The sequence below is a fragment of the Haemorhous mexicanus genome, chromosome 20 (assembly GCF_027477595.1).
Source record: "Haemorhous mexicanus isolate bHaeMex1 chromosome 20, bHaeMex1.pri, whole genome shotgun sequence".
Classification (NCBI taxonomy): Eukaryota; Metazoa; Chordata; class Aves; order Passeriformes; family Fringillidae; genus Haemorhous; species Haemorhous mexicanus.
The window spans coordinates 11287770-11310937 of NC_082360.1; the positions used below are offsets into that span (position 1 = coordinate 11287770).

Below are 23168 nucleotides of genomic sequence, written 5' to 3' on the forward strand. Positions count from 1 at the left end.
TCCCCGAGGAAATGGTCGGAGTTTCCCAAGAAAGAATGAGCCCCAGCTGCTCCAGGTGGTCACTGGGTTCTCCTGGCACTGCCAGAGCAGGAGAGACCAGGCAGGGAACAGGAGCAGGCTGGAGATGCCAACTCCCTCTCCTCTCCCACTCAGTCCTGCTGGCTCTGTGGCAGCTCCTGGCTCTCTGTTCCTCCTTTTCAGAGTGTGCTGAAGGGCAGGCTGAGCCCACCCAGCCCTGGGTGCCCTGCACAGCCCGAGTGGCAGGTGTGTACCCGAGTGTCACTGTGCTAATGACATTCCCAGGAACTGCCTGTGCCATGGTCCTGGGCAGATGGCTTCTCCATCGGAGCCCTGACATCACTGCGAGCTCTCCCTGGGCTGTGTCAGGAAGTTTTTTTTTCTAAAATAATCCAAACGTGATTTTTCTGACATCTGGGGGTCACTGGAGAGTCAGCCAGGTGGGTTTGAGCCAAACAAACCCCCCATGAGCACAGGACGTGTTTTCCCTGAACACCTCCTTCAGTTCTGTCCCCTGCCCTCCTCGGGCCCCCTTCCTCAACCCCAGGCTGTTCCCCCACTTCCTTTGGAGCACCTCACTGAGGAGCTGGGCCAGCAAAGCCCACACAGTTCCCAGGTCTTGGAGCATCCTCCCAAACTCAGCCTCCCCTGTGCAGAGCAGCCATTGCTCACCAGGATTCCAGCAGGTGCCTCGAGCTGACAGAGAGTTGGTTCAGCTTAAATACAGGAATAAATTCCTCCCTGGGAGGCTGGGCAGGCCCTGGTACAGCTGCTACAGCTCAGAGAAGCTGTGGCTGCCCCATCCCTGGAAGTGTTCCAGGCCAGGCTGGACAGGGCTTGGAGCAGCCTGGGATAGCAGAATGTCCCACGAGCTTTAAGGTCCCTTGGAGCCATCTGGGTTTGGAAAGCCAGGTGTCTGCTCAGGAAGGCAGGAGCCTCCCCTGAAATGGAAAATACAAACCCCCTCCTACAAATTATTATGATTTTGAAACTAAGAGGCTCTCAGGCGAAGATATGGGAGCAGGAATAACAGTTCTGTACTAGGAAAACTAAAAATACAAATGCAGTAGTACAAACAAAACCAAACCACTGCCAGAGAATACAACCTGCCCCCTGTGTGTCAGGGTGGTGGCACAGTCCCATCCCAGGGGGGCTCAGGGTGGTGGCACAGTCCCATCCCAGGGGGCTCAGGGTGGTGGCACAGTCCCATCCCAGGGGGGCTCAGGGTGGTGGCACAGTCCCATCCCAGGGGGGCTCAGGGTGGTGGCACAGTCCCATCCCAGGGGGGCTCAGGGTGGTGGCACAGTCCCATCCCAGGGGGCTCAGGGTGGTGGCACAGTCCCATCCCAGGGGGGCTCAGGGTGGTGGCACAGTCCCATCCCAGGGGGGCTCAGGGTGGTGGCACAGTCCCATCCCAGGGGGGCTCAGGGTGGTGGCACAGTCCCATCCCAGGGGGGCTCAGCCCTCCTGCAGTGCCAGCTGTGGTTCTGCTGGAGCAGGGATCCTGCACAAGGGGGGAGTTTTCCTCTGGAGCTCCAGGGCTGCTGGAGATGGGCCTGCTCTCCCTCTGGGAATGCAGGGCAGCAGAAAGCTGCTCCTCTGGGAATGCAGTGGGCAAAGGCTGCTGTGCTGTTCCCAGGTCAGGTTGGATCCAGGTAGGAATGCTTGGCTCTTCCCAATGGGATGATGGACTTTTATCAGCCACTCAGGGACACTCACTGGCCCATTAACAGAAGCTAATTAATGATCAATGGCCCATTAACAGAAGAGATCTCCTGGAGGGGGGATTGGGTGTGGAAGAGATAAAGAAAACTGCCCAATGAACAGAAGATAACTGCCCCACCTTTAACAGATGGCAACAGAACACACCCAGCTACACCTGAGACACAGCCCAGCCCATTCCATGATCCTGTCACTGCTGGTGCTGGTGGGAGCTGGTCCCTGAACCATCAAGGGCTCAGGACTCAGGAGCTGGCCCTGGGATGGAGATGGCCTTCGTGTGCCAGCAGCTCCCAGCAGTTAAATCCTGCCGAGCAAACCCAGCAAAGCCATTTACTGGGGATTAGCCAAGGATGAGCAATCCAGGCCCTTTTTTGGCAGGCTGGGAGCTGCAGTGCTGGACCCAGCGATCCCAGCTCCCCCCTCAGCCTTGGGCCAGTGGGGTGGGCTGACTGCACCAAGGGGAAACTGAGGCACGACACAGAACCTGGCCTCCCATCATCCCAGGGGTCCCCTACTCCCTTGGAAGCAGCAGCTGAACGAGACTCCCAGCAGTGCAAACTGCTGTGCCCAGGGCTTCGGGGACAATTCTGCTCCCTGGTGTGGCACACGTGTCACTCTGTGCCTCTGGGCACCTGGCCCTGCCCACGGCGAGGGTCACAGAGCCTGGGGACGGGGTGCCATCCCCGGGGCACTGGTGGCAGTCCCAGAGGGACCCCAGCACCAGTTCCCCGTGGCCGTGGGCTGCAGGCAGCCGGGCAGGGCTGGGACACTCCTAGTGCCGGCAGCATCCCCCATGTGTCCCCCTGCCCTGCCAGGGGCTGGGCTGTCAGGGCCAGCTGGAGCAGCCTCGGCTCTCCCGGGAGGCTCCCGGGGAGCGCAGGCACAGGGAGGAGCCGGAGTGACGGAGGAAACTCGGAGTGGGTGGGAGAACAAAGCGCTGCGGATGCTGCACCGGGCCTGGGAAGATGGAGGGAGGGAATGAGGGATGCAGGGAGGGAATGGGGGAATGAGGGATGCAGAGTGGGAATGGGGAATGCAGGGAGGGAATGGGGGATGCAGGGAGGCTCTGGCTGCTGCCCGAGGGCGAGGGGCAGCGGGACTGGCACTGGCTGTGTGACATCAGACACATCCCTGCTGCCATCCCTGGGGCTGGGGGAGCAGGGCTGTGTGTTCTGGGGAGCCCCAAAACGCAGCAGGTCCCCCTCACTGCCGGGCTGGGGCACAGCCCGAGCCCTGTCCCTCCTCACCTGCCCCAGCGCCTGTTTCACGAGTGAGTAATGCTGAATTACAGCGCTAAGGAGCTCTCTGGGGATCCTTCCGAATAACAGGAATAGTTTATGCGATTTGCATAATTGGTATGATGGGATTTTGCATCACGTTGCCGAGCTCGGGGAAGTGTCCGGGGCAGAGCCGAGGTGCTGCTGGGGGCTCTGGGCACCCTGGGGGGCTCTGGGCACCTTGGGGGGCTGTGGGCACCTCTGGGGGCTGCATCCCCCCTGCCCAGCCCTGCCTGGGAAGGACCAGCCAGTCACAGAGAGGTGGCAGAAAGGACAGGTTCAGATCCCGCTGCCATGCCCTGCCCGTGTCCCCCCTTGTGTCCCTCAGGCTGGCACTGGGCTGGTGGCAGCCCCACAGCCCCTGTTTGCCTGTCCCATGGCCACTTCGGAGGGCTGTGGCTGCCCGTCCCAGCTGGGGAAGCAGCCACCCGCAGGATCTCGGGCCTGAAGGACACGGTGCCAGATTCCCCAGCTCCTGTTCCAGCCCCAAGGCCACCCAGCTCCCGGCACAGCATCTCCAGCCCTTCCGCAGGGACGCGGCTCCTCCTGCTTCAAACACAGCCCAGCCCTGGGACTGCTCTCCTCTCATTTCCTCTCTCGCTAATTAATCACGGAGCCAGCCCCGGAGCAGCCTGGCACGGCTCTGCCGGGCTGCCCCAGTGACAGCCACGGCAGGGGACACGGGCTGGGACACAGGCTGGGACACAGACACAGGCTGGGACACAGACACAGGCTGGGGACATGGGGCAGGGGACACGGGCTGGGACACGGGCTGGGGACATGGGGCAGGGGACACGGGCTGGGACACAGACACAGGCTGGGGACACGGGCTGGGGACACAGACACAGGCTGGGGACATGGGGCAGGGGACACGGGGCAGGGGACACGGGGCAGGGGACACGGGCTGGGACACGGGCTGGGACACAGGCTGGGGACACGGGCTGGGGACACAGACACAGGCTGGGGACATGGGGCAGGGGACACGGGCTGGGACACAGGCAGGGGACACAGGCTGGGGACACAGACACAGGCTGGGGACATGGGGCAGGGGACACGGGCTGGGACACGGGCTGGGACACAGGCTGGGGACACGGGCTGGGGACACAGACACAGGCTGGGGACATGGGGCAGGGGACACAGGCTGGGACACAGCCTGGGGACACGGGCTGGGGACACAGACACAGGCTGGGGACATGGGCTGGGGACACAGACACAGGCTGGGGACATGGGCTGGGACACGGGCTGGATACAGGGGCAGAGGACACAGGCTGGGGACATGGGCTGGATACAGGGGCAGGGGACACAGGCTGGGATACAGACACAGGCTGGGGACATGGGGCAGGGGACACGGGGCAGGGGACACGGGGCAGGGGACACGGGCTGGGACACGGGCTGGGACACAGGCTGGGGACACGGGCTGGGGACACAGACACAGGCTGGGGACATGGGGCAGGGGACACGGGCTGGGACACAGGCAGGGGACACAGGCTGGGGACACAGACACAGGCTGGGGACATGGGGCAGGGGACACGGGCTGGGACACGGGCTGGGACACAGGCTGGGGACACGGGCTGGGGACACAGACACAGGCTGGGGACATGGGGCAGGGGACACAGGCTGGGACACAGCCTGGGGACACGGGCTGGGGACACAGACACAGGCTGGGGACATGGGCTGGGGACACAGACACAGGCTGGGGACATGGGCTGGGACACGGGCTGGATACAGGGGCAGAGGACACAGGCTGGGGACATGGGCTGGATACAGGGGCAGGGGACACGGGCTGGGGACACCCGTCACGTGGCACCTCTGGCCCTCGGGGACACCTGGCGTGGCCACGGCTTCACCCACGACTTGAGGAGCCACATTCCACGGCAGGGCAGGGCAGGGCAGCAAAAGTGGTGACACGGGGACAAGTGCCACCTCCCAGTGCTCCTTCCACCCATGGCCACGGGTCCCGTGTCCCCCAGGAGGAGGAATTCTGGCTCCTATGTCAGAGCAGGCCCTGCTGAGGCATCTCAGACCTGCCGAGGCATCTCAGCTCTGTTCAGGCATTTCAGCCCGGCTCTGCTGAGGCATTTCAGCCCTGCTGAGGCACCTCAGCCCTGCCAAGCAGTGGCAGCTCCCGTCTGGCACCAGGAGCCAGCAAAGGTCACATTCTCGGCCGTGGGGACAGACCTGCTTTGTTCCCAACGCTGCTCTAATTAGGAAATTGCACTGATTTTTTTTCTTTTTTTTTTTCCCACAGTTGAACTATCAAAACTTGGGCTTGTTCCCTGCCAAAGCCTCTTCTACTCTGCTGGTGACTCAGCGTGACACCAGGGCACCAAAAATACGGAAGAGGGAAAGGGAGGGAGCCAGGGGTTGGCTCCCGGGGTGTCCGAGCGGGCAGCGGGGATGGGGGGCTGGCACTGCGGGGTTTGGGTGCAGAATGCAGCACCCCAGCAGTGCCCCCACCCTGGAACCCCACACATGGCAGGGCTAGCTCAGGGGGTGGATAATGACGAGGAGGAGGAGGAGGAGGAGGAGGAAGATGAAAGATCCACCAACTGTGCCTGGTTCTGAGTCAGGGTTTGCCAGGGAGGGTGGGGGACAAGGGACACTGTGAGCTCATTCCCCTGGGGGGGATCTGAGGGCTGCTGAGGGGGGACAGGGAAAGCCCCCAGGGCTTCTGAGCCCCTCGTGCCAAAAAGCAGCAGGACCCAGATGAGAGGCCATGGATCCGACGCCTCTGGGGCTCTTGGCTCTGTTTTGTTTTTCCGTGGGTGTTCCAGGAAACATTGGAGGCAGCAGAGCACAGCAGCGTGTCAGGGGTGCAGCCGTGTTGGGGTGCAGCTGTTCTGGGGCTGGGCAGCTGTTCTGGGGGTGGGCTGGCAGCCCCCTCCCTGGCAGCGCTGCCATCCAGCTGTGTTGGCATGGAAACTGCCAGGGCTCTGTCACCGCCTCCCAGCACACAATTCCCTCAAAACCCAGGAAGGGGCTGCTGAGGAGGGGAGGCAGCTCCCAGCCTTTGCCCCAAAGCAGCCTCGTGTCAGCTGCGGGCACACGGAGGGGTGGGGGTGGCTGGGGAGGGCCCAGCGCAGCCCCAGGGAGCGGTGCTGGTGCCCAGCTGCCTCCGGGACAGCAGGGAATAGGAGTCTATTTAAAGGCACTGCTGCTTGCACAACGCTGGCTGGAATTCCTGCTCCCATCTCAGACCTCGCTGGGGGTGTGGGACGAAGGCTCTGCGGGCAGCACTCCCAGCCAGGCACATCCCATGGGATGGGGCAGTGTCCCCATGGAGCAGGGACTGTCCCTGTGGGGGGGCAGGGAATGGGCAGCAACATCTCCCAGCAGAGCTCCTCGTTTCCCCCTTCCCCTGCACGGGAATCCCACAGTGCCAGGGCAGCTGCTGGGAACAGCACCCAGATGCAGGAGTGAGTGAGAGCTCCTGGGAATGCTGCATTCCCTGGCACTGTCACATGCCCTGCTCCCTGTCACTGTGCTGTGCCTGCCCCAGCAGGTTTGCCCTGGGCATCGTCCAGCGGCCAGAACCTCTCCAGAGGGGCCAGGGCCATGCCAGGGCCGTGCCAGGGCCGTGCCAGGGCCGTGGGCTCCAGGGAGGGCTCCGGGCACTGCGGGGGCAGCCGAGGCAGGAGCTGAGGTTTGTTCCTCCTCTCCAGGGTTTAATTAACGCCGAGCAGCGCTGCCTCCACGCTCCTCTCACTCAACATCTGGCCAACTCAAACACAGCTGGAAGAGCTCTGTGCGCAGCCCTCCCGGCAGGAGCTGGCTCCCACCCCGCTGCCACAGCTGAGGGGCACGGGGAGTGCTAATTAAACACTCCAAACTCGGCACAGCTGCTTTCCCAGGGCCCAGCTGGGGGGGCTGAGCCGCCCCGAGGGCCTGGCTGGCGCAGGCAGGGGGGTCGGGGGCATCCTGCTGCTCCCAGCAGCAGGAGAGACGTAAATGCAGAGTAACAAGGGAGCAGCTGCTGCCCAGGCACAGCCGGAGGCTCAGAACAGCCCAGGTGGGGCCTCACCCTGCAGCAGGTGGAGCATGGGGTGTCCCCAGCCCTGTGCCCATTCCAGACAGGGCAGTGACACCCAGGGGCTCGCTGGTGGCTGGGGCAGGGGATGGACAACTCCACAGGGATGGAAGCACGAAGTCCTACAGAGGGAGCTGAAATGGGATGGGACAGTGAGGTGATGGAACAGTGAGGTGATGGGACAGTGAGGTCCCTCAGGAGGGAGCCACACGCCCACGTGAGCCCCGAGTCTGGGCATGGAGTGGCCGTGGATCAGTTTGACAATTCCAGAGTAATTCTTACAAATCCCCTAATTTGGCCTTGCTCTAAACCCAGCCGATGCTCTCAAAAATCTCAGGCACACCAGGGCTGTGCCAGGACTGTCCCAGCACTGTCACCTCCCAGGGCCATCCGGGCAAACAGAGCCAAACAGGCTGTTTGTGTCACACACGGAGCCTGCTCTGAAATCTCCTGCCCACACCTCTCCCAGGAGCAGGGAGGAGCAAGGCAACTCCTGCTCATCCAAAACACTCCCTGTGCAAACACGAGGCTGGAAGAGGAGTCGGTGGAGCCACTGGAGCCAGTTTATTGTCACAGCACAGCCCAGAGGTCACAGCCCACTCCCCGGCAGGAGCTGTTGGGGCAGCGATTAGCAGAGGAAGCTGTGGCCAATCTGCTCCCAACTTTCCTGCTGGATCAGTAAATGGCCTCTCCACTGTGGCAACAAGGAATGGAAGGAGCTGCATTAACCCCTTCAGAACCAGCCCCGCTCCCTCCCCACACCCACGAGGAGTGCAGCCACCAGGGCCCGGCCTGGGCAGAGTCCCTGGGGAGGGTTGGCTCATCTCTCCTGCTGCCAGCACGGTCACCAGAGAGAAAACCAGAGCAGAGGGACTGCAGCACAGCACACCCTCCTCAGGCCTCTCCCGTGGCGATGCCAACCCCAGGGATCAGGGATTTCCCAAAGCACCAGCAGTGGAAGCAGCTGACAGATCCCTTCCAGACCCTCCTGGGAGTGCCCTGCAGATGAACCAGGGCCACGTTGAACAGCCTGGCACCCACTGGCACCGGGCTGAAGGAGCCCTGGAGGAGAAGAAATGCTCCTGCCAGCACGGCACTGGTGAAGCCGAGGCTCTCTCTGGTGGGAATGGGCTGCGTTGCAGCACAGCCAGCACTGAGCAGACACTGCCGGGAGCAGAGCAGGACCTGTCCTGCCTGGGAGGGCTGGGAGCAGGGCTGGCTGTCCCCACAGAGGGACACGGCCCTGGGATCATCCAACGCCCCGGGCAGCTCCAGGGGCAGCAGCTGCTCTGCCAGCACCGTGCTGGTGTCAAACACAGGGCCAGGGACTGGGGGATTGCTATGGAACATTAGTGAGGACACAGCACTGGGAGTGGAAATGGGGTGGCTCCAAGGCCCTCACTGCCCTGGGGACACACGAGGAGGACGGGGATGCCCTGGCCAGCCTGTGGAACACAACAGAGAGGACATGGAGAGCACAACTCCACCCAGAGCTGCTGCTGGCCCCGCACCACGGCGAGCACCCCAGTCCCTGGGGTCACTTTTTGTCTAGCACCAGACCCCACAACCCCAGTGACAACCCCACAAAGTCTCCAAGGACCCTCTGGTCCTTCTGCTGTCACAGAAATGCAGATTAAGGGTTGTGGCTTCAAGAACGCAATCAACAAAGATCTGCAGTGTCCTGAAGAGCAGCTGCAAGCTGGCAGGTGAGCTTGTTCCAAGAGCAGCCAAATCTGCCACCACCTGGCTGCCAGCAGCGTTCCAGAGCCTTCAGCATCCCAGTGAGTCCTCAGAGGGGTTGGGGCTCCCAGAGCACTTTGGAGTGGTGATTTCTGGAGCTTCAGGCCCCGTGTCCAGAGCAGCACAAGGAAACGACTCCGAGTCCAAGGAAACGTCCGGCAGGAGCAGCAGAGCAGAGTCTGTGGGATCCATCAGTCCATCCCAGGCAAAGCTGAACCCTGACGCTGCAGCAGAGCCCACGAGGGAGGAATCCTGGCTCCTGACACTGGCAGGAGCTCCACGCTGGCACGGCAGGAGATTTCTGCCAGCCCAGGGCTGAACCCTGCCCGGCTCCTCAGCTCACAGCAGCCCAGAGCTGCTGCAGCAGGAACAGGGCTGAGCACCCAGGCTGAGCCTGGCCCAAACCAAACCCCCTGGGGCTGGTTCTGCGTGAGCCAGGCTGAGCCCAGCCCAGAGCTCCAGCACTGCCCAAGTGCAGCAGGACAGGGACACGGCCACCCCTGCCCAGATGGGCCCAGGAGAGAGAAGGGACAGAGGGACAGGACACCAGAGTGCTCCACAGGGCTGGTGCTCACCCAGCACAAACATGGTCACTCTAAGCATGGCATTTCCTGGATTTGGCCAGAGCAAAGGCAGACTGACCACCAGAATCAAACCTACAGAGAAAAATTTGGCTTTGGATGATTTAGAGTTGCTGTTTAATCCCGAGACAGCGCAGCTGAGTGAGTCTGGAATTTAAGTTACAAAAAAAGAAAGCACTAGAAAATAATCTTGATACAAGAGCGATAATCAGCTGAGGTTCCCCACCCTGTGCAGGGAATCCTGCTCCACAATCCACCCAGCACAGCTGGGATGCTGCCAAGGCATTGCCTGCCCCCAGCACACACTGGGAGGGCAAACTGTCCAGGGTGAAAGTTTGGAGGGGGAATCCCCAGCACTGGGAGTTAAGATGCTGCCACCAGCTCTGGCTTTGGCCTGTTCTTGATGGGTGACACTTCTGTGGAAGGAAAAGAAACTTGTTACAGAATCAGGGAATGCAAATATCCTGCAGCCATCTCCTGAGGAGGATCCAGGGCTCAGAGTCCACTCTGCACAGCACCTGAGCTAAGAGAAATTGGTTACAAATAACCCCACATTCCCATGTGGAAATGGCCCTTTTTCAGAGCACTGAACAATTACAGAATTTCAGAACACAGCCCAGCCCAGCCAAGCTCCCAGCCCAGGGACAGGTCCTGGGCAGGAGCAGGAGCAGGGCCAGCTCTGCCCTCACCCCTGGGCTGTTTTGTTTGGCCTCGGTGCTGACATCCGAGCCTTGTTTAGGAGTAAACAAGCTCCAAGGAAACCAGCCCCATTCCCCACATGCCAGATTGCTCCTGGGCAGATTCCACAGAGGGAAATGGCTTCTTCCAGCTCCTCTTTGCACAAGCAGGGAGGTCCAGCTACTGTGAGGGACAGCTCAGGGCTCTGCTGTCCCAGGAGAAGAGTCTTCACTGAGTTTTCAGCTCCTCAGCACAGACACCTGATGAATCCCAGTGGGCTCCCTCCTTGCCAGGCAGGGCCACCAGGGCCTGTTTGGTCATTTGGTCATTTTCTTGGGGAGCTGTCCCACTTCCCAGCTTCATTCTCACACAAATCCATCCACTGAGGCTTCGGATCGCTCAGGAACACTCAGGGACCAGCAGCTGTGAGCTCTGACAGTCCTGGAACTGTGGGATCCTCATCCAACTGCTTCCAAATCACTGGGAAGTGAGGTGGGAAGAGCTCCAAGTCACGCCAAGCCTCAGGGAAATCCAGGGTTGTGCAGGGTGACTCCAGCATCCACAAAACACCCTGTGCTGTATGATGGGACTGGCCCAAGGCTGTGGGAGGAAGCCTTGCCTGGTTCAGGCAAAGAAGGAATTCCTGATGGAGCCTCCTGATGGAATGAGGTGTCTCAGGGCAGGAGGCTGCCTCAGAGCAGGTACAGGATGTGACAGGAGCAGCAGGTGCCACACAGGGAGCTCCCCAAGGCAATGACCAGATGCTGATGGAACAGCAAGTGGAGCCTCGGGTGCTCCCGGAGCCAGGGCTCAGCTGGGCCTGTCCCTGCTCCAGGAGCTGCTGTCCCCTCCCATTCCCCAAGACACTCACACTGGGACAGGGTCTCAGAGCACTGCAGGGGACAGGAGCAGCAGAAGCCAAAGCTGTGCAAGGAGAACATACCTGGGATCTTCTCTGGGAGTGGCTCCGAAGGAACTTCTGGAAGCTCCAACTGTTCCTGTGAGGACATGACAGACAACGTGTCACACAGAGCTCAACTGTGGGCAAGCAGGGGGGACAATGGCCCACATTTCCCCCAGACTGAGCTCTGAGAGTAGCAAAAAGGAACTTTAACTGCTGTTAAAAACAGCTTCTTAAAAATGTAGATTTTAACCACAAAAACATCAGCCCCACCTGAGTAATAGCATTTAATTCTTCTAGAATGGCATCTTCATCCTCCTCAGTCAGGCTGCCAGCCAGGAGCTCGTCTATTTGCTGTGGGGGAGAGGGAAGGACATCACATCCCAGCCCAGCTCGTGGATGCAGTGCCCAGCCCAGCAGCTCTGTGCAGAGGCTGCTGCCAGCCCCTCATGCACGCACCCTCTGGTACTCCACAGCATCCTGGGTCTCTCCTATTATCCTCTCCACCTCTTCTATGGACATAACCTGAAGGGCAGAGCCAAAATCCAGGTGTGGGAGGGGCCTGCAGGGAGGCAGCTCCAGCCAGGCCCCTCTGAAGTGCCCCAGCCCTGGGTACCTGATGCATTTTGTTCAGACACTCGTTGCCTATCTTCAGGCCCTCGATGACCTTCATTTCAATCTGGGTGAATTCAATGTCCTGGACCTGCAGGGGGGAGGAAAAAGGGAAGAGCCTGTCACACCTTGGCCAGGCATTGTGAACCCTGCAGGGATTTAACAGACAGGGGGATGTGGCAGCTGGGGACAGAGGTGGCCCTGGCAGTGCTGGGGAGCAACTGGGCTCAGAGGGCTCTTCCCACCTAAATAATGCCACGGTTGCCATTCTTAGGCACACACAGGCTGCCAGGGCCACCAGAGAAGCTGCAAGGAGGAATCAGTGGAGCCCTTTCAGTCCTGCCAGTGGCACCAGCAGCAGGAAACATCCACACAAAAAGCTCAGCCCAGGCAGCTGCACCAGCAGGTCCAACAGCCGCTGAGGTGATTTCACCGGATTTTCCAGCTGCCAGTCCCAGCTGAGACCTCCCTAAATCCAAACACATCCAGTTCTGAAATGACAGGGCTGGCACAAGCCTGGAAGGCCCCAGTGCAGGCATCCCCCCCCATGAGTAACACTTCAGCAATTTGCAAACCACACATTTAGCAGGGAACCTGCAGGTTCCAAACACACCACTCTGTGTCTCCAGGGAAAATCGTGGCTCAAGCACAATTCTGGAGACATTTGCCCTTGGACAGAGGCTGAACACCTGCCAGGACCTGCCAGCTGGAATGGAATGGAATTCCAGGGGATCCCCACCCCAGAAGACCCCCAGGGCTGGCTCACCATCCGCTCCAGGTTGCTGATCTGGTTCTCTGTTTTATCCAGCAGCTGCTCCTGGTACCGTTTCTTCTTCAGCAGGAGCATGGCTTTCCTGAAGGACACAGAGGGATGAAGCAGCTGAAGCCTAAAGGAGCCCACCACAGCCACGCTTGTTCTGTGCTTCTGCTAAAAGGGGACAACTTGTGTGCAGCTCAGCGGGCAGCCTGCACCTGCTCCTCGAGCAGCAAGGATGAGCAAACTGGGTCCTGGGAATAAATCCTGCCCTGGCAGGGTGGGCAGGCCCTGGCACAAGGGCCCAGAGCAGCTGGGGATGCCCCTGGAGCCCTGGCAGTGCCCAAGGCCAGGTTGGACAGGGCTGGGAACACCCTGGGACAGTGGGAGGTGTCCCTGCCATCGCAGGGGCGGCACTGGATGGGCTTCGAGGTCCCTCCCAACCCAAACCCTTCCGGCATCCCGACTCCCCCCGGGCAGCGGTGTTTCCCTCCCGGTGACACCCGGCGGTGGCACTGTCCCCTCGGCCAGCGTGACCCTGCCGCTCACTCTTTCTTGCCGTCCCGGAGCAGCTGCCGGGCCAGCGCCCGCTCCCGCTCCAGCCCCAGGCTCAGCCGCTTCTGGTACTGCCGGAGCTTGTCCCGCTGCTGCTTCAGTTGCTGCGGGACAGACGGACACGGCGGGATGAGGGACGGACAAGGGGACGGACAGGGGTCACAGCTCAGCCCTGACGGCTCCGCGCCCCCTCAAGCAGCGCCGCTCCCCCGCCCGGTCTGTCCCCGCCGTGGGGGTCGCTCGGACCCAGCCGGGCCGGTCCGTCCCCCCGCTCACCGGCACAGCACGGCCCGGTCCATCCCGCTCTCCCCCATCTCCCCGGCCCGGCCCGGCCCGGTTCGGTCCATGCCCCGCTCACCAGCACGGCCCGGTCCTGCTCCGTGACGCGGCTCCGCCGTTTCCGCCCGAACAGGTTCCCCATGGCCGCTCCTGCCCGGCCCGGCCCGGCCCGGCCCGCCCCCGACGGCGGCCGCGATGGGCCAGGCCCCGCGCAACGCGCAGCGAGCGTGGCAGTGGCGGGAGCGCGCCGCTGGGGGGCGCGCTGGGGACGGGAATATCGGGAATGGGAATTAAAATATCGGGAATGGGGATACAAATATCGGGAATGGGAATTAATTAAAATATTGGGGATGGGAATTAAAATATCGGGAATGGGAATTAATTAAAATATTGGGGATGGGAATTAATTAAAATATTGGGGATGGGAATTAAAATAATATGGGGAATGGGGATAAAAATATCGGGAATGGGAATTAATTAAAATATCGGGGATGGGAATTAAAATAATATCTGGAATAGGGATTAAAGTATCGGGAATGGGAAATAATTAAAATATCGGGAATGGGGATAAAAATATCGGGAATGGGAAATAATTAAAATATCGGGAATGGGGATAAAAATATCGGGAATGGGAATTAATTAAAATATCGGGGATGGGAATTAAAATAATATCGGGAATAGGGATTAAAGTATCGGGAATGGGAAATAATTAAAATATCGGGAATGGGGATAAAAATATCGGGAATGGGAAATAATTAAAATATCGGGAATGGGGATAAAAATATCGGGAATGGGAAATAATTAAAATATCGGGAATGGGAATAAGAATATCGGTAATAGGGATAATGATATCGGGAATGGGAATAATAATAATGTCGGGAATGGGGATAAAAAATATCTGGAATGGGGATAAAATAGTGAATGAGGATAATAATGTCGGGAATGGGGATAATGATATCAGGAATGGGGATAATAACATAGGGAATAGGGATAATGTAGGGAATAGGATCTAGGGGATGGGAGGTACGGGAGGGAGGCTGCAGGGGCTGGGGTTACAGGGATGACACCCATTCATGCCAAGTGATGGAACTGTTTGGGGTGGAAGAGCCCCTGAGCCCATGGAGCCCATGGTGTCCCTGGCACTGCCAGGATCCACGGAGCCCTCGGGCTGCAGCCAGTGCCCCAGAGCTGCATTGGCACCCTGGGATTGGCGTTCCTGCTGCTCCACCAGGCTGGCACACACATCTGTCACCAACATCCCTGGCACCAGCCAGAACCCGAGCCCTGCACCCCAAATCCCACCCGGCTCCTCCTGGGCCTCCCCCAGCCCCACAGAAGGATCCTCACACCAGGATGTGTTTCTGCATTTATTTTTTATTAACCATTTATTTGTCTGTAATCGTTTTTACTCTCACATTACAATCGTGTGGGGGGTTTTATATAATTTTTTTTAAACTTTATTTTTGTAAAATAAATAGAGATAAGTGAACTTTTAAGGTAGGACGCTCTCCAGACCCTTGGTTAAACTCTGTGATCCCATGATTGAATCTCTGCATCAGACCTGTGGAAGCACAGCCCACACACGCTCAGGTAAAAGCCCAAATTCCTTAAAATTCCCTGTCCTGGACGTGGGGCTGCACCAGAGCCAGGCAGGAGCAGCAGCTCCCACATGCCAGGAATGTCCTGTTCCTTTCACAAACACACTGATACGAGTTTAAAATCCATTGTTCTTGAAGCTGTGAATGTTAAAGGGTTATGTGAGATCCCAAACTCTGGTTCCACCCCTGCGGGCAGCCCGGGAAGAGGCACAGCTCTGTTAGACCATAATTAACTCTGGGTAACTTACACGAGGGTTTTTAGGTAGTTTTGGAGTTTAAAGCCTTTGATTCATTATCCTGGGATGTGACCCCTGACGGGGATGGTGCTCGGGGCACCCACACCAGCTCCACGCCGTGCCTGGGCCCCTCTCCAGGCAGAGCCCCTGGGGCCTGGGGCACCTCGGGGTGCCCAGGGCCCACCCCTGGCATGGCCCCAGTGCCCCAGCACACAGGGACACGGTGCCAGGGCCAGCAGCAGCACGGTGGGCACGGGGCAGAGGGGCAGCCAGGGCCAGCATAGGGAGAGAGGGTTCTGAGCCCTTCTCTCCACTGCATCATCCCCCCAGCACAGGGACAGAGGGATCTGAGCCTTCCCTCACTGCATCATCCCCCCAGCACAGGGACAGAAGGATCTGAGCCTTCCCTCACTGCATTATCCCCCCAGCACAGGGACAGAGGGATCTGAGCCTTCTCTCACTGCATCATCCCCCCAGCACAGGGACAGAGGGATCTGAGCCTTCCCTCACTGCATCCCCCCAGCACAGGGACAGAGGGATCTGAGCCTTCTCTCACTGCATCATCCCAGCACAGGGACAGAGGGATCTGAGCCTTCTCTCACTGCATCATCCCCCCAGCACAGGGACAGAGGGATCTGAGCCTTCCCTCACTGCATCATCCCCCCAGCACAGGGACAGAGGGATCTGAGCCTTCTCTCACTGCATCATCCCCCCCAGCACAGGGACAGAGGGATCTGAGCCTTCTCTCACTGCATCATCCCAGCACAGGGACAGAGGGATCTGAACCCTTCCCTCACTGCATCATCCCCCCCAGCACAGGGACAGAGGGATCTGAGCCTTCCCTCACTGCATCATCCCCCCCAGCACAGGGACAGAGGGATCTGAGCCTTCTCTCACTGCATCATCCCCTCTGCATAGGGACAGAGGGACCTGAGCCTTCCCTCACTGCATCATCCCCTCTGCATAGGGACAGAGGGACCTGAGCCCTTCTCTCCCTGCATTTCCCCAGCACAGCTGGCAGTTCAGAGGGGTTCTGAGCCCTTCCCTCACTGTGTTCCCCTCAATTCACTCTCAGAAGGTTCTGAGCCCTTCCCTCTCTGCTGGAGCCTGCAGATCCCGTGGCACTGCTGGGGGAACACTGGCAATTCCTGCAGTGAGTTCTGCCCCTCTGGAAGGAAACCTGTCCTTGGGCTGTGCTCTCCCTTCCCACACCCATCCCCAGCCCCAGGAGGGATCCCAGGGGACAAAACATTCATTATTCAGACGTGGAAGGTGCAGAAGATGGAGCAGGCCTTGCCTGGACAGCTGGGACGAGGGAGCTCAGAGCTGCCTTCCTCCTCCTCCTCCTCAGGGATTCTCTCTGCCCAGGTGCTTCCGTGCCTGCTCCCACAGGGGCAGGTGAGCCCCAGCCATGGTGTGCAGCTCCAGGTGCCCAATCCTGGTGCCCAGCAGCCGTGGGGAGCACAGGGAGCAGGATGGGCAGAGCTCTGTGGCTGTGCAGGTGGCACAGGGACAGTGGCAGCAGCAGGGGCAGTGCCCGAGGTGCCCCCAGCTCCCCACGGGCACCCTGGGCCTGGGTGGAAGGTGGTGACGCCAATGACGTGCTCCAGGCTCCTTGGGACGTGCGAGATCTTCGCTCCCTTCCTTCTCTCCTCTTCCTCAATGCAGCTTTAGGGTGTGGGACGTCCTGCCCTGCTCCTGCCCTCTCCCTGAGCCCCTCCTGCAGGACCCCTGCCTGCCCAGGCCACCAGGTGTGTCCTTGCTTCCAGGGCAGAGCAAGCTGCAGGCAGGGAGGAGGAGGAGGAGGTTCATGCTGCCCTGCCTCCCTGGCAGCTGCATCCCACGCTGGGGTGGCTGCCCTGGCCCAGGAGTTGGGTTTGGCACAGGGTTGGCAGCAGCTGGAGGGTCCTGTGGAGCTGGAGGTGAGTCCTGACAGTCCTTGAAGAACCCACGCTGCAGCAAAACAAGGAACAAAGACTAAAACAAGACCCTTCTCAAGGGCGTTGCCTCATCCAAGTCCTTCCCAGCTCAGGAGCCGTGTTTCTGACAGAGAAGCCAACCACTGGAAACAAAAATAAATGTTCCTTTTCTGTAGCTTTTAGAGGATATAGCTGGAAAACAAAACAAAACAAAACCAGGAGATTGTCTCTTCCCCTTGTCAAACCCATCAGTAGCTAAGTCAGAAGAACAAATGTTCAAGTTATGGGGTGCAGCAGCAGCCAACACGAAACATTCAAGTCGATGATTTCTCTATGTACAGGAGCCCCGCCCTGGGGCCGCTCGGGGCGGGCGCCGTCATCTGATCCTCTTCTCCACCGAGTACACCGAGATGTAGAAGTCATTGCTGCCGACGGCCAGGTGGGGCTGCGGGAGAGCAGAGGGACAAACGGACACAGTCACACCTCACCCAGGCTGGGAGAGCCCTCTGGGACCACCCACAACGACCTGCCACCCATCCCCACCCTGTCTGTCCTGGGACACCCCCAGGGATGGGCACTCCGAGCCTCCCTGGGCAGCTCCAATCCCTGAGCCCCCTTTCCAGGGGAAATTCCTGCTGTGTCCCCCTGAGCCTGCCCTGGCCCAGCCTGAGGCTGTTCCCTCTGCTCCTGTCCCTGTTCCTGGGAGCACAGCCCGACCTGGGGCTGTCCCCTCCTGGCAGGAGCTGTGCAGAGCCACAAGGGCCCCCTGAGCCTCCTCTGCTCCAGGCTGAGCCCCTTCCCAGCTCCTCAGGGATTCTCCAGCCCCTTCCCAGCTCCTCAGGGATTCTCCAGCCCCTTCCCAGCTCCTCAGGGATTCTCCAGCCCCTCCCCAGCTCCCTCAGCCCCTCCTGGGCCTCCAGCCCCTTCCCAGCTCCCTCCTGTGACCGACTCCAAGGTCCAGGTGTGGAGCAGTGACAGGCACAGGTGACAGTGACATTCAGCAGGGACATCCAGCTGCTCCACAGCTCTGCAGGAGTTACAGGCCCATTTCAGCCACAGGGAAAAATTATGGGCACTATTAGTTGCCAACTGCCAACATAATTTCTCTAAATGACTGCAAATCTGCTCGTTAGGAGCCACGGCTGGGCTGAAAATGAGAATTTCCTGCAGTGAGGGGACCTGCCCCCTCTGGACAAGGCTTTGCTTTGCTTGTTTAAAGAGCAAACTGCTCTTCCCATTACATATTAAATATTTGTGAGCTGATCTGCAGGTTTCTAAAACAACTCTTGTAACTCCCCCCTGTTTTCCCATCCATTCATTGTTTTCTCAGGTATTCCAGCTCCTCCATTTACTCTCCTCCCTGGGTGAGCAAAGTCCACTATGCAGAAGGGACCTACCTCCTCCTGGAGCAGCACCCAGATTCTCTGTGCAAGCACTGCAGAGCCCTCAGCTCTGACAGACCCCAACATCTCCTGCTCTGCTTTAATCCAGCTGTGACAGACCCCAACATCTCCTGCTCTGCTTTAATCCAGCTGTGACAGACCCCAACATCTCCTTTTTCTCTGCCTCATTCCAGCTGTACCAGCTCATGCCTTTAATTCCCACAGCTCTCCCATTTTCCTGAGGTTCACTTTCTGCCTGCCCAGCACCAGCCTCAGGGAGAGCAGCCCAGTGAGGCAGCCGGGAGTGCACCAGCCCAGGAATTGGGGAATTCAGGAATTCGGGAGGGTGAGCTGCCCTGCTCGGCACCTCGGACAGCTCCCGGGCCGGGAGGGCCGGGATGGGGCTGAGCTCAGCGGGAAGGGCTCGGGAGCTGCTGGAACCCGCAGGGCTGGGCTGGGACAGCTCCCCCCACGCCGGGGGGTCCCTGTGCCACCCCCACGGGGCAGCAGCAGGGGTACAGACCCAGTGGGGATGGAAGGCCAGGCAGCTGATGGCTCCCACTCTCTGGCCCATGAAGCCATCGTAGTACTTGATGTTGTTGATCAGCTCCCCGTTCCCGTTGTAGATGGCAGTGAACTGGTTCATGGAGCCACTGGAAGGGAAGGGACACAGCTGGAGTCACTGGGAGTGCTGCAGGGGACAAAACTGCTGCTGCAGCCCCTGGCTGAGCTGTGTGCCAGGCCATGTCCCTGAGTGGGAGAGCGTTAACTGGTGGCCAGAACCACAGTGGGCTGTGGCCACCTGGGACAGGAAAACACAGAGCTGATGCCCAAACACACCCAGTGCACCCCAAACTGGCTGTGGAGCAGCTGCTGGTCCCCAGGCAGAGCCCAGAAATACAGAACAGGGAGCCAGTGTCCCAGGTTCACTGAGGGATAAAAAAGGATAAAGCTCCTGAGAGCAAACACAGGAAAGAAGCTGCACTGCTGGGATGGGGTTAAAAACAGAAGAGCCAGCAGCACCCCATGAATGATGTCTGTGGAGACAAATCATCCTCTCCAGGGATCACAGAAGGGTTCAGAGAGACCTTAATGCCCACTTTGTTCCACCCCCTCCTGTGGCAGGGACACCTCCCACTGTCCCAGGCTGCTCCAAGCCCCATCCAGCCGGGCCTTGGGCACTGCCAGGGATCCAGGGGCAGCCCCAGCTGCTCTGTGCCCCTGTGCCAGGGCGTGCCCACCCTGCCAGGAAGGATCTCCCCCAGTGTCCCATGTAACCCTGCCCTCTGGCAGTGGGACCCATCCCCCCTCATCCCGGCACTCCAGGCCCCGCTCCCTCCCTCAGAGCGCCCCGGAGCCCCCCTGAGCTGCAGGGATGGCAGCAGCACTCACCAAGCAAACAGGTTGGCCTGGGGGTGGATGTCGAGGGCCGTGAGCCCCTTGACGATCTGCAGCACCTTCATGGACTCGGGCATGCGGGGGTCGAAGAAGCGCACATCCCCATTGACACTGCGGCACAGAGCCAGGCTGGGCCCAGCCCCCAGAGCCCCCGGAGCCCCCCTGAGCCAGGCTGGGCCCAGCCCCAGAGCCCCCAGAGCTCCCCAGAACCCCCCCGAGCCAGGCTGGGCCCAGCCCCAGAGCTCCCAGAGCCCCCCGGAGCCCCCAGAGCCCCAGAGCCAGGCTGGGCCCAGCCCCAGAGCCCCCAGAGCCCCAGAGCCCCCCAGAGCCAGGCTGGGCCCAGCCCCGGAGCCCCCAGAGCCCCCAGAGCCCCAGAGCCAGGCTGGGCCCAGCCCCAGAGCCCCCAGAGCCCCCGGAGCCCCCAGAGCCCCCCAGAGCCCCAGACCAGGCTGGGCCCAGCCCCGGAACCCCCAGAGCCCCCCAGAGCCCCAGAGCCAGGCTGGGCCCAGCCCCAGAGCCCCCAGAGCCCCCCAGAGCCCCCCAGAGCCCCCCTGAGCCAGGCTGGGCCCAGCCCCGGAGCCCCCAGAGCCAGGCTGGGCCCAGCCCCGGAGCCCCCAGAGCCCCCGGAGCCCCCCAGAGCCAGGCTGGGCCCAGCCCCAGAGCCCCCAGAGCCCCCAGAGCCCCCCCGAGCCCCCCAGAGCCAGGCTGGGCCCAGCCCCAGAGCCCCCAGAGCCCCCCAGAGCCCCCAGAGCCAGGCTGGGCCCAGCCCCAGAGCCCCCAGAGCCCCCCAGAGGCACAGGAATGCAGCTGTGGGGCTGCCCGTGGGCCAAACCCTCTGTGGGACACTGGGACAGGGAACAGACATGGCCAGGCTCCACCAGGACCAGGATCTGATCCCACCCACAGCACGCTCTGTGCTGAGGGAACAGCTGGGAGTGATCCCAAACTGCTGATCCCACTGAGCTGATCCCAAATTCCTGATCCCTCATTCCTGATCAATCACTGCTGATCCCAAACTGCTGATCCCACTGTGCTGATCAATCACTGCTGATCCCTAATTCCTGATCCCAAATTCCTGATCAATCATTGCTGATCCCACTGTGCTGATCAATCACTACTGATCCCTAATTCCTGATCCCAAATTCCTGATCAATCATTGCTGATCCCACTGTGCTGATCAATCACTGCTGATCAATCATTGCTGATCTCACTGTGCTGATCCCTCACTGCTGATCCCACAGTGCTGATCCCAAATTCCTGATCCCTCATTCCTGATCAATCACTGCTGATCCCAAACTGCTGATCCCACTGTGCTGATCAATCACTGCTGATCCCAAATTCCTGATCCCAAATTCCTGATCCATCACTGCTGATCCCAAACTGCTGATTCCACTGTGCTGATCAATCACTGCTGATCCCAAATTCCTGATCCCAAATTCCTGATCAATCATTGCTGATCCCACTGTGCTGATCAATCACTGCTGATCCCACTGTGCTGATCCCTCACTGCTGATCCCACAGTGCTGATCCCAAATTCCTGATCCCTCACTGCCTCTCTCTCTCCCAGCCCGTTGCTGAGTGCTCCCTCCCTGTTCTGGCACACCCAGTACTCCCAGCCCCAAACTCCTGCTGCTTTGCACAGCAGGAAATTGCCTTGGGAGCCTGCAGGCAGAGGGGATGTGCTGGTGCCACCCTTTACCCCAAAAGTGTCATTTTTACCCCATGTCCTGTCATTTTTTCCCTTGGATTTTGCTGCCAGCTGAAGGAGGGGGAACTGGGAGGAACCGGAAGGGAGGGGGCTCAGCTCCACAGCCTGAGCTCCTCTGACCTTTTGAAGGCCAGCATTCCCCCAGAGCTCTGCAGCGCCAGGAGCAGCTCCCAGGCTGGAGGGGCTCTGAGGAGAGGGCACCAGCAGCCCTCAGCCTGGGCACAGGGACCTGACCCCTGGAGCTGCTGGAGGAGCTTATGGAGAGGAAGATTAAAAACTCCAATATGGGAGCTCGACAAATCTGGCAGCTGCATCACATAATCCCCTGTTTGAAAATCTTAATACATTTTTGCTGGCCCATCCCCCACCCCAGGAATGGTCTGAATCCCAGAAAATTATGTTTTGTTTCCATTTTCTAATCAAGAGAAAGAGGCTCTTTGTGTGCAAACGGTGGCTTTGAGACAATAAATTCTGTTCTGCTGCTCCTTAATGGCCAAATCAGTACCTGCTGCTGTGGCTGCAGTATTTACCAGGCAGCAGGGATGGATTTAGGGAACTGCACAGGAATCCTGCCCAGGAACGTGCCTGCCAGATGCACCCTGCACCTTCCTGCTCTCCCAGATGTCCCCATGGAGATGTTAGCAGTGAAGCCCCCTCACCACAAGATATTCCAGAGCCAGCTCCTGCTCCCCTCCCACCCCTGGTGATTCCAGCTCCTTGCTCACCCCCCCAGACCCCCCACAGCAGAGCCCCACATCCCTCCTGCCCCCTCCTCCCAGTCTGGAGCAGGAGGGGGCAAACCCCAGAGCTTCACCCTGGCAGCTGCTGGAGCACCCAGGGCCAGAGCCTGAGGGGAAAGGAGAGAGGGAGGTGGCACAGCAGCCCCGGGAGAGCAGCCCTGTACCTGACACTCATGATGTTGCCCTCGGGGTGCTTCTGCAGGTAAGCCTTCACCACCCAGGCCGTGTGCTCCCGGTAGGGTCATGACACGGCTGGGGACAAAGGGACACCTCAGAGGTGGGAGGGAGAAAAGGGAAAAGGGGGAGGGGGAAAAGGGGAGAAGGGGAAAAGGGGGAAGGGGAAAGAGGAAAAGGGGAAAAGGGGGAAGAGGGAAAAGGGGAAAAGGGGGAAGGGGAAAAGGGAAAAGGGGAAAAGGGAAAAGGGGAAAAGGGAAAAGGGGAAAAGGGAAAAGGGGAAAGAAAGGGGAAAAGGGAAAAGGGGAAAAGGAAAAGGGGGAAAAGGGAAAAGGGAAAAGGAAAAGGGAAAAGGGGAAAAGGGAAAAGGGGAAAAGGGAAAAGGGGAAAAGGGGGAAGGAAAGGAAAGGAAAGGAAAGGAAAAGGAAAGGAAAGGAAAGAAAGGAAAGGAAAGGAAAGGAAAGGAAAGGAAAGGAAAGGAAAGGAAAGGAAAGGAAAGGAAGGGAAAGGAAAAGGAAAGGAAAGGAAAGGAAAGGAAAGGAAAGGAAAGGGGGAGGGAAAGGAAAGGGGGAGGGAAAGGAAAGGGGGGAGGGAAAGGAAAGGGGGGAGGGAAAGGAAAGGGGGAGGGAAAGGAAAGGGGGGAGGGAAAGGAAAGGGGGAGGGAAAGGAAAGGGGGAGGGAAAGGAAAGGGGGAGGGAAAGGAAAGGGGGAGGGAAAGGAAAGGGGGAGGGAAAGGAAAGGGGGAGGAAAGGAAAGGGGGAGGGAAAGGAAAGGGGGAGGGAAAGGAAAGGGGGAGGGAAAGGAAAGGGGGAGGAAAGGAAAGGGGGAGGGAAAGGAAAGGGGGAGGGAAAGGAAAGGGGGAGGGAAAG

General features: G+C 59.7%; 3 protein-coding genes across 10 annotated transcripts in view; all 3 read right to left on the reverse strand.

The window, feature by feature from the left end:
- Nucleotides 1-7585: 7585 nt before the first annotated feature.
- CHMP6 (charged multivesicular body protein 6) lies at nucleotides 7586-13340 on the reverse strand. 3 transcript variants are annotated; one of them, XM_059864335.1, is made up of 8 exons: nucleotides 13224-13340; nucleotides 12860-12969; nucleotides 12323-12410; nucleotides 11561-11647; nucleotides 11404-11469; nucleotides 11218-11298; nucleotides 10987-11041; nucleotides 7586-9781 (listed from the first exon to the last, which is right to left on the reverse strand). In XM_059864335.1, exons 1-8 carry the CDS (start codon nucleotides 13284-13286, stop codon nucleotides 9729-9731), a joined length of 603 nt encoding a protein of 200 aa, XP_059720318.1. In that variant the 5' UTR covers nucleotides 13287-13340; the 3' UTR covers nucleotides 7586-9728. The 3 variants fall into 3 exon arrangements, with proteins under 3 accessions (XP_059720318.1, XP_059720317.1, XP_059720316.1); XM_059864334.1 differs by lacking the exon at nucleotides 7586-9781 and adding an exon at nucleotides 9788-10523; XM_059864333.1 differs by lacking the exon at nucleotides 7586-9781 and adding an exon at nucleotides 10530-10662.
- Nucleotides 13341-14500: 1160 nt separating this feature from the next.
- On the reverse strand, nucleotides 14501-22438 carry LOC132336478 (regulatory-associated protein of mTOR-like). Of its 6 annotated transcripts, none has more exons than XR_009488876.1 (5): nucleotides 22290-22438; nucleotides 19672-19788; nucleotides 18803-18932; nucleotides 15958-17342; nucleotides 14501-15712 (listed from the first exon to the last, which is right to left on the reverse strand). XR_009488876.1 is itself a non-coding variant. In XM_059863979.1 (4 exons), the coding sequence occupies exons 1-4, from the start codon at nucleotides 22298-22300 to the stop codon at nucleotides 17274-17276; spliced, it is 327 nt and encodes a 108-aa protein (XP_059719962.1). In that variant the 5' UTR covers nucleotides 22301-22438; the 3' UTR covers nucleotides 14501-17273. The 6 variants fall into 6 exon arrangements, 1 of the variants encoding a protein (XP_059719962.1); XR_009488874.1 differs by having other exon boundaries at nucleotides 14501-15859; XR_009488875.1 differs by having other exon boundaries at nucleotides 14501-15758; nucleotides 15909-17342.
- The window catches only part of LOC132336846 (regulatory-associated protein of mTOR), a 99721-nt gene continuing 98919 nt past the window's right edge, over nucleotides 22367-23168 (reverse strand). Inside the window, exon 32 of the mRNA XM_059864741.1 lies at nucleotides 22367-22377. Within this exon, the coding sequence (XP_059720724.1) occupies nucleotides 22367-22377 (11 nt within the window). The remainder of the gene's footprint in view (nucleotides 22378-23168) is intronic.

Coding starts and splice junctions, on each gene's coding strand:
- CHMP6 (XM_059864333.1), bottom strand. CDS start 13,286: ATGGGGAACCTGTTCGGGCGGAAACGGCGGAGCCGCGTCACGGAGCAG. Junction 11,470..11,560: donor GTCTGAACAAAATGCATCAG/GTACCCAGGGCT, acceptor TCTGCCCTTCAG/GTTATGTCCATAGAAGAGGT. Junction 11,299..11,403: donor ATGCTGTGGAGTACCAGAGG/GTGCGTGCATGA, acceptor TCTCCCCCACAG/CAAATAGACGAGCTCCTGGC.
- LOC132336478 (XM_059863979.1), bottom strand. Junction 18,933..19,671: donor CAGGCCAACCTGTTTGCTTG/GTGAGTGCTGCT, acceptor CTTCCCTTCCAG/TGGCTCCATGAACCAGTTCA. Junction 17,343..18,802: donor TGGCCTTCCATCCCCACTGG/GTCTGTACCCCT, acceptor GCTCTCCCGCAG/CCCCACCTGGCCGTCGGCAG.